The sequence below is a fragment of the Trachypithecus francoisi genome, unplaced genomic scaffold, assembly GCF_009764315.1.
Source record: "Trachypithecus francoisi isolate TF-2019V2 unplaced genomic scaffold, Tfra_2.0 Lachesis_group1, whole genome shotgun sequence".
Classification (NCBI taxonomy): domain Eukaryota; kingdom Metazoa; phylum Chordata; class Mammalia; order Primates; family Cercopithecidae; genus Trachypithecus; species Trachypithecus francoisi.
In genome coordinates, this window is record NW_022681454.1 from 42,373,901 (window position 1) to 42,387,769 (window position 13,869).

The window sequence follows — 13,869 nt, forward strand, 5'->3', positions numbered from 1 at the left end:
AGAGGAAAAAACTTTAATTTTCACTGATATGAGAAGCACTCAAAATAGTATAATAATGCCTCTATTTTCAGACTCTAATCTCTTTCTCTGCATTTAGAATTATTTTTCTAGGCTAGATTACAATCAAGAGGAGAAGGTGTATTTTTTTTTTTTGTTGTTCCCCCAAATGGCTCACAAATTGGGAAGAACTGACAATTTAATGATCCTTCTATTCAGAGCATGGTATGTTTATTTATTCAACTTTTAAAATATTTCTCTCATTTTTGTCAAATTTCTAGTTTTCTTTCTACTAACCATTCACATAACTGGCTAAGGTTTCTTCTTGTTGTTGCTGTGAATGGAACCTTTCATTTTCCTTTGTGTAAAAAGGCTATTTTATCTTTAAAGATTTAGGCCATTTCCAAGGGAGTTAACGAGTTAGAGAAAACTCCAAAAGTGGCATATCCATCATGTATTTCTGAGGAGTTTGTCAAATCCAAGAAGTCAATGGTTCTTTCTGGCTCCGACTCCTCTGAAACATCCTGGTAGTATAACTCTTCAGAGATGATTTGTACCATGATTCCCAGAAACATATACACCTCCCACATTTCTCTTTTTAAAACCTATCTGCCATGGTCTGAGGTCATTTAATTTCTCTTGTCTCCTCCTATATCTCAGTTAACCCTTTTGGTCTTCTCAGAAAGCATCTTCTTCGTGAAGTCATCATCAATAAAAATCTTCAATGCTTAGCTTCGAGTTTGCAAGTACTGTTTCTTTTCATACAAGTTTTCTTGATCTTTCCAACCACATTGTGGCTCTTTCCTCCTTGCTGTACCACAATGCTTTGTCTATGCTCTATTAGCGAGGTATCTCTTCGGAAAAGGTGCATTCTGTGTTGCTGTATTCCCATTTCAGCCCCATCTCATCTAATCTCAGTTACCCATAATAGAGTCTTTCCTCCTCCAGTTCCTTTTCTCAGCCACCCAATCTCAGTGGACTAGAAGATCTTATTCATGAAACCTGAGACCCCAGACTTACTCTAGGATACCCCGAAAACTGGAGAAATCCACAACTTTAACATCTATATTTTTATGGCAAAGATACTCTAGAGTATCTTGAAAGCTAAAATCCACAATATCAATATCTATATTTTTATGGCAAGGTAGAAATCTATCAGTAGAATGCTACAGTCCTCTGTTGGCAATGCTACCACTGATGTATGGGAACTACATAGACTCATCAAAATCAACTCTGCTTTCAGACACTGAAAAGTGTCATTAGAATTTGAACTTGCAAACACTTCTGAAAGTGTCTTTGTGTTCCAGGCTGGTGAAATACCACAGTGGGACACTGCAGAGGTGATAAAGTTGTTGGACTCTTTCTCAGAGGCCTGAGCTTTCCAGTCTGAATTCATTATGGTAGTTGGGTGTGGGGTTGAACTGGGTAGTACACAAGTATCCCTGGGTTAGCAGTAAGTGGTGAATTTGCTACCTTGTACCTTAACCAGAGACAAATTCTAAGCTCATATGAACCTTGGCATGAAGAGGTGAAGTGCCACTGAATCCTTCAGTAGCTGCACATCTTGGGTAGTCTGGCTCAACACTTCCCTCTGAGAAAGCCTAAAGACAAAGGAGTGCAAATGCCAAATTCTCTGTTCTGGGCCTTATCTTTAAGAACTAACTTTACTATCTTTCATTTTAGCTGAAAACAACTCTTGCAAATTTCAATTATATGATATATATTCACGTCAAAATATAATTATCCTCATGACTTCCTAATTTATCAATAGCATTTATCACTTCCTCTGCCTCAAATCTTTATTCTATGGCTTCTGGTACTCTCTGGAATACTGTATATTCTGTAATGACAAGCTGTCTGCCATGACTTACAGTAATGATGTTAATGACATTCAGGTAACTTTTCGTGACCTGGCTTTGCTCAACTTTCTGGTTATAGCTCCAACCATTTTCTGCCTTGGTAACACCAAACTTGCTCCTTGCTTGGGCTGTTCTCTACCTGGAAAACTCTTTTCACACCCATCTTCCTGGACAGCTTTGGGAACAGTAGTACCAAGACAATTTTCCAAACAACAGCTTGGGGGTCCAGCGCTCTCTTCTCTGTTAGTCCCTGTGCATTGTGATCATAACAGCTAGCATCTTACATCCTAATTGTCTGTGGGACTACTCCATGACAAACTAACTCCTCAGAATGGCCTCTTTTTGAAACTTTTGATCCACTGAACCCAGCATAGGCCCTGACAGATAGGCACTCCATAAATCTCAGTTTAATTGAACTGAATTGGGCTCTTACATGGGATGATTACTTTCTCCATGAAACTAGACAGGGCAGAACACCCAGAAAATAACTAAAGAGAAGGGTGTTTCAGATAAACCCCAATATGTTTACAATTATTCTCAGCAGCTTTTGATTACTCAGAGACAAAGAAAATTCTTGGCTTTGGTTATCCCAAACAAACAAACACACACACACAGATCTTAGAAAATATGCAAATTAGATACCAGCTCACAGCATTTATGTGCTTCTTTCCCTTGGACATTTCTCTGGGGTGATGAGGAGCTGAAAAAGGGGTGATCATCTCATGGGGCTCAGAATCAATATTCAATCTAGCCATATGATACAAGAAACAACCTTTGTATCTCTGTTTTCTGGCAAGAGAGTAATCATAAAAAAAAAAAAAGATGAAAAAAGGTGTTTAGAGGGAAAGGAGGAAGAGCTAGTTGGGACCTGGAACAATTAGAAGTTAAGTCTTGCAAAAAAAAAAAAAAAAAAAAAGTTTGAGTATATATCAATTCACAATGAGAACTAAACATGCAAAAGAAAAGAATCTTTCTAAAAAGGCATCAAGAGCACTAGAAAATGTGCAGTTCTGAAACTATTTTCTAGGAATATAGTTCCCAGAATAGTGAAGATAATTAAAAACATAATTTGTTTTATTTTAATCTTCATTATTGTCCTATTTAAAAACTTAAAAGTAACAGAAAAATGAGGACAGTATTAGTAAAAAAAATTTTTTTCATTATGAGAAACAAAATTTTAAAATGCTATGATGTTATTAAGTTGTATGAAACAGGGTATGTTATCTCAGTGTTTAATATATTTACTTGTTACATTATTCTTACAGGTTTTTATAATTTTGTGATGGGTCTGCATTTTAGCTTTTTAAGAAAATGTTTGAAAAGCCCTCTCATAAAGCATCAGTTGTTTGATTACAAGTCAGTCAGTCTGTAAAACAAAATAACCTGCATTTCAAGACTGTAGAAAACGATTTTTAAAAACCTCAAAACTTCAAAAAGCACTTAGCTAAAGAAAAACAGCTGTTACATGGCTTACATAGAAAAACTGACTTCCACGGCTGAGACTTTTAGTTGCCCTTCATTCTATCCAATCTATCTCCTTTCTCTATCTTCTTTAGATGCAATTACTTTTGTCCTTGGCTGGTCACCTTTTCCTCCAGCTCAAAGGTTACATCCCTCTGACTCTCTTGTTGCAGCTACTTTGGCTATATGATTAGCTTTTGGACAATGAGATCTAAGTAGAAATGTATTGGTAATGTCTAAGAAGGAGCCTCAAATAGAAAGGGCAAATCCTTCTTCCCTCTCTTGCTAGCTGGAAGGTTGGTAAAATGGCTAGAGCTCAGGCAGCCATTCTAGACTACGAGGAAGTACACTAAGGTTGGCAGTGCAGTAAGTTAAAGGGAACCTAGTCTCTGATGACTGTGCAGATTCCATACCAGTCCTGGACTGCCTGTCTCCCACATGACTTCTATTACATGGAAGAGAAATACGTTTCTATCTTGTTTAATCCACAGTTACTTTTTTAAACATTGAAAAATATGCCATAAAGTAACTTGCTTTGGATGATGCATGCTAGGGAGCTTAAGTGATAACTTTGAACAAAGCAGCTTGACACCACTCATTGATGATCCCTTTACCTTACCATAGGATGGAATGCAAGAATTATGTCCAGTTGGCCAGGCGCGGTGGCTCACACCTGTAATCCCAGCACTTTGGGAGGCTGAGGCGGGCGGATCACCTGAGGTCAGGAGTTCGAGACCAGCCTGGCCAACATGGCAAAAACCTATCTCTACTAAAAATACAAAAATTAGCCGGGTGTGGTGGCAGGCGCCTATAATCCCAGCTACTCAGGAGGCCGAGGCAGGAGAATCACTGGAACCCAGGAAGCGGAGGTTGCAGTGAGCCAAGATCGCGCCCCTGCACTCTAGCCTGGGGGACAAGTGCAAGAACAAAAAAAAAAAAAAAAAAAAAAAAAGAACTATGTCCAGTTATGAGCTTTATTGAAACACTTTCTTTCATGAGTATTTCTGGCCTGTCATTCAAACAAAAGCTGTGGTGGTTCCCAAACCAGAATGCTGGGCCTGTAGGGCAGAGAGGCAGTCTGCCTTCTGCCCACCGTGCTGACCCCACCTCATAGGGCTCTCTCCAGCTCTCTCTGATGCAGTCACGGACCTTGTCTTTGAATGGAAAATCCCGTTGCTGCCTTGGAGAATGGGCACCTGCTGTTCCTTAACTGTGAAATGATCTTCTTCATATGACAGGTATTCCTGCATCATGTGAGTTTCAGCTTAACTGTCCCAACTTCAGAAAGACCTTTCTGGAACACCCATTATAATCCTGTCCCTTATCATATATGCTCTGTGTTCCTCCCATCACTTATCACTTTGTCAAATTATCTTTACTTATTCTTCATTTAGTCATTTGTTAACTGGTTTAGTGCCTGTTTCTCCTTCCCATTCCCTGGCCCCCTCAATTAGGCAATGGGGATCCTGCCCAATTAACCTGGTATCGAGGAACAGTGTCTGGCACCAATTAATTCCTCAACACATATTTGTGGAATGAATGAATGCGACAATGAATGGCCTCTAGGGCTGAATAGTTAAAGCTGTACCATACCAGGAGCAGGCTTCGTTCAGCTTTCACACCTTGCTCATCACTGTAGCATACAGGTACACTACGGCCTCTCTCTCGCTTATGACATCAATGCCCCACCATTAAACAAAGGGATCCTTAAGGACAAAGCCAATTCCATTCATCTTTGCATCCTCCAGTGCCTAACACAGGCCCTGGCACACAGGAGACGCTCAATCTACACCTGCTGTATATTGCAGGCAAAGGTACTGTGGTTACAAAACACAATGCCTGTTCTCGTAATGGCTCTAAGGAGAGCTCTCACTGTAAAGTGTATGCAGATGTCCAGATGTCCTGATTCACGATTACGTTCGTCATACCCATGTCTCCCTTTTCCTCTCAGCATTTCCATATATACTTCTCTTTACAAAATGGGCTTAGAAGTAGCTCCTGGCCAGCTGCCTGTAGAACTGTGAAGGTCTGCCTCTTTCGTTTACTGTTGGGGGCATGAGGACCGTGACCAATGGCAGGTTTTACTGGATGGACTCACAGTCATTGGCTCATTGAAGAACATCTGACAGAATTTTGTACAGTTGTTCCCTCCAGACTACTTGGCTAAACACAGTAATCTCGGATGAAACTCCATCATATCATAACACTGCCCCACCTCATCTACAAGGCTTGGTCTTAAGACCAATAAATTATCGCATGCTATGGAGGTAATTAAAAGCTGATAGATGAATAAAGACTATTTTAACCAGGAAATTCCTCATATGAAAAGTAATTTATTATGTTGGATAAAACAGGCAACAGCACAATTTAGGAAAATCATATCACTAATGTAGTTTATTAATACCTTTCCTACAGGGGTGACACCAAAGGGTTCAACAAAGATTTTTATTGTTTTTCAGAAAGCCTTTACAAACCTCAATCAAGAGATCTGAAATTCTGTAAAACACATGCTCGTTCCTTAACTTCAATTTCCTTCAGTAGTTTTATAGATCCCTTAGGCCAGGGAGAGCAGAAACAGATGGTGCTTGGGAGGACTTTACAGTGCCTGTCTGCAATGCCACAATAAATTTAAAAGTTTTGCTGATACTAAGCTTCTGTTATTAATCCTGATATGAAATGATCCTTGCTGTAGCTTGTTTTTTATTTTTTAATCTGGTTTATTAATCATTGGCTAAACTATTTTCTCTTAGAAATTCAAAAAATACCCAGTAACATCATTTAGACCAGTCGGAAAAGCAGGCCAGCATATGTTTATATAACATAGCACTTTTCCCCAGGGCCTACCTTGCCCCATAAATTGTTGTACTGGTGTGAAAAAATACAAGTCAGGTCTGAAAAAAAGTTCTCCTCTTAAATCACAACCATATTTGTGAGAGGGGAGGAAGACAGCGACATATTTAAAGTCACAGCCAAGTTCGTCACACTAGTTTCTTTTTCCTTTCCTAAATGATTTCTTATTGTTGCATTTTCCAACGTCTACCTTACCCCCACTGCCCCTAACCCCCGATATCATAATTCCTTTTGAACAGTTAAATATTTCAATAATTTATGGTTGTGGGACACTTGTTAATCATTATCATTTGAATCATTATCATGGGTAGAGATGTAGAATTATTGTAGTGGAAACAAAGTGCAAAACTCTAGGAAGGAATGTTTTCCAAATGGGAACACCCTGCCCACCAACTGAGAACAACCAGCTCTTGGCTGGGTCTACAGTAACTGAAGTCTGCACTAAACTCTGAGATATTTGAGGAATAGCTTTCCGGTCACTTCAGGCATGCAGAATGAGCGGAAGCAAAAGGGGAAAAGCTATTTGATGCTCTGAAAAGAACCCCTGGGCAGAGACAAAGGCAGCTAAGGACAGCTGAAGATGGAAATATTATATGCACATGACAACTGGTCAGTTCATCAAACAGATGGAACTAAGTACTTCGATGGGTGGCACTGATGTTAGAAGGGCATTAAATTATAGTTGATAAGTCTGGGAGAAAAGTCACAGGGAAGGGGAAAGAAAAGATGAGAGAAGAAATGGAAAAGGAACAGACAGGAGTGGGCATGGTGCCATCAGGGGACAGAATCAGGCTGGGTTCACACTGCAGTTCAGACACTCTGGAGCTGTTTGACCTTCAGAGAGTGATTTAGCCATTTTGCATCTGTGAAATGTCTAAAAGAATTTACCTCACAGTGTGGCTGTGAACATTAAATGAGTGACCACATGAAAAGTGCCTCTAACAGTGACTGGCCCTTCATCAATGGGGCCCTATTATAGCTGAGTGGCAACCATTCATTTTCTGCTGATGTAGGATGACTGAGTTTTCTATTTAATAGTTAAAAAAAATTTTTTTTTAACAAAATGGATATTATTTATGCTAATATTGCTGTTAAGAAGAGGCAAAAGGCTAGGACATGAAGTGAGATGGAATTTCTCTAAATAGGGTTGAGGGAGTCAGGTGGGTGTTGAGAAGGGGAAATTATAACTCTGGGCACTTTTTTAAAGAGACAGGAGCACTTTCATATCTGGCTTGCTTATAGAAATTGTTCAGGACCCTGGGAAAAGTGGGGAAATGGCAGATGGATTGAATGCAAGGAGGATGGCTACAAGACAAAAAGAGTTATCACCTGAGAGTAAGGAACAGCAACGTGCCCCAAAAAGAAGGTACTGAATTCCTCAGAATGTTAGCAGAAACCAATGGGATTGAAAAGAATGGCCTGGGTTAAATTCTCTGGGTCACCGGCTATTTCTTTGCTTACTACACAGATTTGGAACATGAGTTTAGTGAAAATAAGGAATATATGGCATTAAACATAGTGCCTGGAGAACTTAGTAGGTACACAATAAATGTTGGTTCCCTTCCCTCCCCAACTTAGGGAGCAAGGATTTTCTTTCAACACATAGAGAGAAATGGCTCTGCCTTTGCTGCAAAGATGACCCAAGAATGTAAGTTGGAAATGACTCTAAAGTCCTAATTTGTGTGTGAATCTGCATGAAGCTGAATATAGAAGCATGAGACCTCTACCTGTAAGGTGCTGAATTTGTATAATTTGCACCCCGAGATCCTGTTAACTAGAGCAAAATATCGGTGCCCTTTTAAGATAGTTCTTTGAAGTGGACGCAGTAAAGAGAGGCATACAAGAGACTCTCTTAGGAGTTGGAAGACAAGCTCAGAGGCATAGAATGTAGTGCTGCTTAAGTATCACAGTGGCTGAGAACTCATCTGCCTGGCCTGGGAAGGATTAATTAAATGAGACCAGCATCCTGTTCTGTTGCTGAAAATCTTTATGTGTTGGAAATCACAAGATGTTGGAGAGATGTACTTACGTGAACTGAAAGCTGCTTCTCTATAACCTCTATTTCACTGTTTCTCATTTGTTTGTCTAAAACACGGAAGCAAGCAAAAAATGTTATTTGCCAATCACTTAACACTCATTTATGGGGCACTAGGGGCCCCACACCATTAGGTCTGAGTGAATGAGGAAAGAAATGAAGACACAGTGGTCGCTCGGGAATGAGTTGAAGCATTCTGAAATGGTTACTGTGGCACCAATGTGGAAGAAGGACTAAGGAAGAACAAGACCGCTGCAATGTCTATAGAGGGGAAAAGGCAGAGAGAAGAAACATGAAGGAGGTAGTGCTGCCAGGAAAACAGAATACAGAGATTTCCTTTCCTTTACAAACCCCTGAAATACCTGCGAGGACTGAGGGTCCCTTCAGACTTCTAATTTCCAGATCAAACACCACACATTCCTCTTAGCAACTATTATCAGAGAAGGAGCACAGGGCAACGTTTAAGGTAGCAGACCTGGGGATCAGACATCGAAGTTGAAACCTTATCTCTGCCACTATGAGTCAGATAGTGATGTCAGTTAAGGTTCCTAACTTCTCTGTGCCTCAATTTCCACATCTGTAAAGTGGTGATTATGGTAACCCATTTGGTGTGAGGATCATGTGAGTTACCGATAAGCACTCTCTCCTGATGTTCATGGCAAACACAACGGAGTCTGCCCTGAATTCTCCTCTCTCCTCACGTCCAACCTGTCCATCAATCCTATTGGCTTTCCCCTCAAACAGTATTCAGAATTCAACCACTTCTTACCACTGCTGCCCTCCTGCCCCACACACCATGATCTCTCTCCTGCTTTATTGGAATAGCCTCTTAGGCGGCTTGGAATACAACAGTCAGAGTCCTACTGCAAAAATATAAATCAGGTCATGACATTTCCCTCTCAAGCTCCTCCAGGGTTTTTTTTTTTTTTTTTTTTAAAATCTGACCATCAGTAAATGCCACAAGGCTCTATGGGAAACACAACTGAAAATATGGCTCTTGGTTCCCCTTGCCTGCTGTACTTTTCTTTAGACACTTAAATATGCACATATTTCATTACTCATTGTATTTATGGTTTGCCCCCTTGCACTAGAAAAGTGAGCTATGGGAGGGCATGGGTTTCTGTCTGTTTCATTCAGGACTGAATCCACAGTTCCTAGAGTAATGTCAAACACACAGAAGAATCTCAATAGCTGTTGGATTGGTTGATTGAAAAAAAAAATACATATATTTATATATATAGTCCTTACAGAACTACCTGGGATAAAGTAAGCGTTCAATATTCATGAGGTATTATTGGTGTTATTCTTCCCAGACTTTGGTTGCCTTTTTATAGAGCTCCTCTATTCAGTCAATGCCCCTTTAGAACCACACAATATCTCACTCTCCAAAATACCTCCTGAACCAGCACAGGGCTGCTATTCTCTGTCTGCTCCACCTCTACAAGGTACCATCCTGGAGACCCTTATTAAGCTTTTGGGCAACCAAAACACACTTATGTACATAATTAGTTAATTATTTAGTGTGGAATGAATTGCTGCCAAATCAACACAGGAAAGGACTGGGATCCTGGGGATATGGTCTTTGGATTAGATACTTATGACCCTGTTAGTGGTGGTGACAGAAATTACCTACACCCTGCATCAGGAATCCTGCAGAATGGCCTCAAGTTCTGGGGGCTGCTCTGGGCCGTGTTTCATTACGTGGATATCATAAAACATGTCAAGGCAGCAGATGCTAACATTTAACTTATGCTGGCATTACTTACAATAATATATTACTATATGTAATAGATAATATATGTAATGTACAATATATTACAATACTATATTGCTATGAAAGTTAACAGTTGAATAAGCTTTAAGATAGTTGGCCAATTATGTATATACCTACAGATATAAATATTGGCACATACATGAATTTTTCACATTTATATATGTATGTATATATACATGTATATATTGGCTATATTCTTAAGAATTTTAAGATTAGAAAAATATAGACCTAAGAGTAGTCATTCTTGTTGAAATTAACTGAGTTGTAATCTAACATAACTAGTGACTCTACATCTATAATAAAAACTTTAAAAATTGAATACAGCTATGACATTTTTTTGGGACTTATTAGCCTAATGCTCAAGAAACAGTAAATGGAGATGATTTACCCTGGAGAATCTGAGTGGTATTCTCACTATATCCTTATATTGGCATTACTGTGAGGCTCATTTACACACACACCCACCCACACACACACACCCACATCCCACCACACCCACATCCATACCCACACCAAAATGCTTTGGGAGTGCTAAAGTGCTACATAAATTTAAAGTATTCTTCCTTTGCTTGAATAAAGAAAACAGACTTACTTTTTGGACATGCTAGTCAAGCCTACCCTACAGCTGAATTAATCCATTTTCATATTTTCAGTGGAGCACCAGCTATTTAAACACTATATTCAGAGTAGCAGTAGTAATAAAACAACAAGAAAAGAACCTCTGTTAGCACTTCCCCCTGTATATGAAGTGAACAGAAATGTGATGGAGTACTGACATTCATTTCACTTTGAATTAAACACAGCATCACCATGAGTCTCAAGAGACGATATTAAGTTTTGTGTTTGGGTAATTCTGGGAATTCTACAGGCAAGGGTAGAATTATATTTGGTTGGCAAAAAGCCAGTTAAACTTCACACTTGTCCTAGAAGTAGGTGGTCAAAACCTCAGTTCTTGTCATCAAACCTATTGGCCATACTTGCTTAAACTGTCTGGGTCTCAAATCTTTTGTGTTATTCATTTTGAAAATAAAATAAACATTAAGAAATGAGATAAAGAAAGGCAAAGACTTAAGTCTAATGAAAAAGATATCAAGTTAAAATCGACCTAAGGGAAAAGCAGGTCCAATGAGACAGAGCACATCAAATAAAAACAAAGAATAGAATTAAATTTTCCAAATGTCATCATCAGATACACACACAGGCCCGTACTTTTTTTTCCTTCAGTTATACTGCTTTATTTCAGGAAAAGGACTCGGAAACCAAGGTAAAGAGGAGACCCGCTCACAGCTTTCTCCCTGTTCTGCTTAGAATACATGCTGTAAAATTTTTAGTTTTCACAATATATGTTTCAAAAGAAGCCTTCACTTTTTGTCGAAGGAAGTACATACTCATTGATACGTCTGGTTTTGCTGTAAGAGTATATAATGCCTCTCTCTAATAAATTTAACCACAAAATTTAAAAAATGTGTCTGCATTCTGCTAATTTATAAAAAGCAGGATGCTGTCAGATAAAATTTCATGAAAATGATCTATAAACCAGACTGTCAAAAGTGAAAGGTACTCAGGCAGTACTTAGAGGCAACAAATACATGAAAACCACGGGAAAGGGTTCCTGTGACTGCGGTAAAACAATGTACTGTCATGGAGCTCACATTACCTTGATTTGCAAGTTACTGTGAGGTCACAGGAAATCCCAAAATGTTTTCCACATTTTCTTTTATACATTTTATGTCAAATTTCCTGCAATTGAAATCATAAACCCTCCTACTGCTGGAATCTCTTCAGAAGGAAAGGAGATCTTTTGACACTCCCCCATGAACACCTAATAACTCAATTCCTACCCGTATAACAAGAAACTGAAAGACAGAATTGAAAATGGACTATGATAAGGCTGAAATGTCAGATGCCCTAATTCTTTCAAAATGAAAACCAAACTGATGTCATTAGGACAACTCAAAAAGTGCATTTAATCTAGTGACAGCAGAGTTTTCCCCTAGAATAAGAGATAACAGAAGAAATGATAGACTGTCCCAAGACAGAAACTCACCATTTCCCCAAATCTTTAATCAAAATGTATTTGTGGCTTTATGGTGTAATTTTAAAATGGCATCTTCTATATGGATATCCTTAAAGAGATTCAAGCTCCCGACAACCATATTTTATTGTCCTGGCTATGTTTATGAAAGGATAAGTCAGATTTAAGTAAAATGCTCAAGTTCAAAATATTCTCTCAAGATTAATCACTCAAAACTGTGGAGTTTAAAAACAGCTTTTAAATGGTCAAATACTATTTTAATATAAACCAACAAGATGGAAAATTATGCTAAATGATTAAGGTTCGCTAAAAAAATACCAGTTTTTAAGGTTTTGTTGGATCATGAGTTATTAGCGCACATTACCTCTCCTGACATATCAGGGGCCATTGGAATGGCAGGCCACAGAGATGAGTAGATTCCAAAAAACACCACCCAGAGTGCGATGCTCCCCCATATCGCTATGTGGCTGAACTGTAGAGCAAGGAAATCTGAGTCAAAAACGTTTTATGTAGACCGAGTACACAAATACTAATGAAACTCTCTCAAATTTCTTTATTAACTTTTTGTTATATCCATAAAAATATTATCTATAGGAGTTTCTACCTAATTGTGTGTGTTTTTAAATTGGATCTTTAAGTGCTAATCTCTTCTACAACAGTTGCAATGTTTGTGGTACTGGAATTTAGAACTGCTCCTCCTCTAGCTTTTTTGGTAGTTTTCTCCTCTTACTCTTACCTTTTTTATCCCTGAACATTTGGAAGTCTGCCTTACTCTTGGTCTGCATGCTCTCACCGAAAGATGTCAGACCCTTATGAGAATATTATTATGTATGCTGATGACTGTTAAATCCAAATGCCTTGTGGCATTCTTTCCCAGGGACATGAAACTTTAATTTCTTTTTGTTTCTGCGGTCTCTACTGGATGGGGGTATACTGCAAAACTAATGTTATCTAAAATGGAACAAGACTGGGTATTTATCAACATCTGAGGACAGATCTGTCATTAATATTTTCAGTCTTCAGAATCACTTTCCAATGGGTTTTCTACAGAACACCAGTCCAGTGACACCTCTAAGAAAAGATTTGTAGTCTGTAAGTTTAAAGCCTCACAACTTCCTGGGATACTCATAATATATGACAATACTTTAAAGGCTCTGAGAAGTCTTGTGGTAATGCACTTGTTTAAGTTTAGCTCAGTATTTCCCAACTAAAACCTCCAGTTCTCCTTTCCTGACCCCTGACACCCCACAACTGAAAACCTGTGGACTAGGACGTATCAACCTGGGACATATCAAGTTAGAGCGAAGACCACCACCAAGACTGGAGCTAATGCACAAGTAAATGTGACATTTCTTGGTTGTGGTTAGATATTTTCTTACCCATGTCCAATATGATGTCTCCAATCCAGCTTTCAAACACACAGTTATCACCACAAACTAAAACAGAAGGGAAAAATGTTATTTTATCTCATAAACATGAAAGTTCATCAAATGACTGAAAGATTTATAAAGAACAGATATCTCTGAATCTAACTATGGGACTAGGAGACTGCTGCTTGCTTTGTACATCCAACCAGCAAAGAGACAGGTGAATTAGCTGGGCAGCCGATGGGACTGTGATAGGTCAGAGGTGCCTAGGGCAGCACTGCACTTCCGGCTTCCTTGCCTCTCCCTCACCTGCGCAGCCTGACCCTCCATCCACGAGCTCCTCTGTATGTGTTTCCTGCTTTTTGTACAATTCACGAACAGCAATAGCACATGCCTGGGTTAATTTGAGTTTTCAAGCTTACTTTACCTTTATTTTAAATCCCCTTTCATACTAAAAGTCCAACTTTCTGAATTTTAAAGACAAATTTTAA

The 13,869-nt window shown here is 38.9% G+C and overlaps 1 protein-coding gene across 4 annotated transcripts in view; it reads right to left on the minus strand.

Moving 5' to 3' along the window:
- The window catches only part of ATP8A1 (ATPase phospholipid transporting 8A1), a 269,168-nt gene that overhangs the window by 23,098 nt on the left and 232,201 nt on the right, over positions 1-13,869 (minus strand). For all 4 annotated transcript variants that reach the window (XM_033214110.1, XM_033214111.1, XM_033214109.1 and 1 more), the window contains 2 exons: positions 13,391-13,447; positions 12,376-12,483 (listed from right to left, as the gene is read on the minus strand). In XM_033214110.1, the coding sequence (XP_033070001.1) occupies positions 12,376-12,483; positions 13,391-13,447 (165 nt within the window). The remainder of the gene's footprint in view (positions 1-12,375; positions 12,484-13,390; positions 13,448-13,869) is intronic.